Genomic DNA, 1,815 nt, shown 5'->3' on the forward strand with positions numbered 1-1,815 from the left:
CCAGTTAACAGTTGAACTCCTGATCCTCAGTCGTTAGGTCCCTTAACAGATTTTCCCTTGAAGGTGAGTTCCTAGAAGAAGGCCCCCTTCAAAAGCTCCTAATTGGATTGGAAAAAGGTCACGACTCTTTGACAATGTTAAAGAATAGAGTTTGGTCAAAACATGTTTTTGAGATATCACAGACTGTCCCAAAGTTGAACACTTCAAACACTTTGAGTGTTGACTTGTGCTCAAGATGGCCCTATCAGTGCTAAGATGATCTATATCTAATTAGATTAGATATCTTCCTGTTTAAGTATACAATTAGATGGTGACATATTACTAGTCAGGTGGTTGTCTCATCAATTGGGAAAAGCTATGGGGAATCTCCATCACAAGGGAATATCCCCATCACACCTAGAACTACATATGACTATTCAGGTGATCATCAGTTGAGCTACTAACTTAACCACCCTTGACCCTAACCCTAACTCTAACCCCAGCACTCACTTGTGTAGTTCTGGTAGTTGACAAGAGGTAAGCTGGTGCTTGTCTTGGGAGTGGTTAACTCAGAGAGAGAGTAGAGTGAAGTAGACAGTGTGTGATCGAATAAGATCAGACTGCTGTACTATGCTGTATTGCTCTGGTATTTATATATGTGGGACCAGACCCTGGATACTACTGGTAGTACACCTAACACCTAGGATGACTGATGCTCATAATATGCTATTGGCTATCTAAGAATACCTAGCATGTGAACCATTGTCCTGTCCATGTATTTGGTCGGCAGTCTGATATATGATGATCACCTGAACAACCATGTGTGTCCCTAGTACAAATGGGGAAATCTTGTGTGAATGTATGATAGCCCATTTGCCATGCTTCTAATAAGCTGGACACCTGACTAGTAACATGTCACCATGCATTATGCTATCCTTATCTAGGTAGATATCTAGATAGATAAGATATAGATCATCTAGAACTCAAGATAAGATAGACGCCATGAGAATTCTGTGACAGCAGACTTGTTATACTCATCTACCTGTCTCCTACTTGCCAACTTATCCTCTAAGCTTACTGCTCTACAGACCAAGCCACCTAAAGCTGCCTCTGTCAACTTCCAACATCACAAGTGAGTGTTGGGGTTAGGGTTTTGTTTTGGTCAAGTGTCAGAGGAGATACTCTGACATCTATGCTGTATTGCTCTGGTATTTATACATGAGGGACCAGACTTCTAACACTACTGGTAGTACATCTAACACTTAGCTTGACTGATGCTCCTAATACACCATTGGCTATCTAAGAATACCTGACATGTAAACACTCTGCCTTGTGTTGAGTCAGTAGCTCAACTGATGATTACCTGAACAGCCAGATTGTCACAGTTTATTGAATATATTCCAGAATAAACGCACACCTATCTTATCTTATCAGACATGGATTAGATATAGATTAGATGCATGCTGGAGTATCTACGGAATAGTATAGAACCAGCTAGAAGGGTCTTGGACGAGGTTGTCAATCAGGTGACTGTTACAGCATCAGAAGGGGGTTCTTTTTCTTTTCCTAACTATTTGTTGTTGACCCTGTAACTGTATGACTGATCCCATCACTTGATGTGTTTCACCTACATCAGTGTTTCATATACATTGCATTTCACTTATATCATGTTTCACCTATATCATGTTTCACCTCTATCACATTTCATCTTCATTACTGATGCAACCCATTGAAACTGTTTCATGTACATCACTGATCCAACTCAGTGTTTTATACTTATTAAACCCTATTTGCCTTACTCTATTTAAGTAGCACTGCTTGCGCTACTGTACTTTA

The 1,815-nt window shown here is 40.1% G+C and overlaps 1 protein-coding gene across 1 annotated transcript; it reads left to right on the forward strand.

The window, feature by feature from the left end:
* Positions 1–906: 906 nt before the first annotated feature.
* On the forward strand, positions 907–1,115 carry FIBRA_09540 (uncharacterized protein; the record flags this gene model as incomplete). Its single annotated transcript, XM_012321830.1, has 2 exons — positions 907–923; positions 977–1,115. The coding sequence occupies 2 exons, from the start codon at positions 907–909 to the stop codon at positions 1,113–1,115; spliced, it is 156 nt and encodes a 51-aa protein (XP_012177220.1).
* Positions 1,116–1,815: the final 700 nt, after the last annotated feature.

Source organism: Fibroporia radiculosa (genome assembly GCF_000313525.1).
Source record: "Fibroporia radiculosa TFFH 294 genomic supercontigs, scaffold63792, whole genome shotgun sequence".
Classification (NCBI taxonomy): Eukaryota; Fungi; Basidiomycota; class Agaricomycetes; order Polyporales; family Fibroporiaceae; genus Fibroporia; species Fibroporia radiculosa.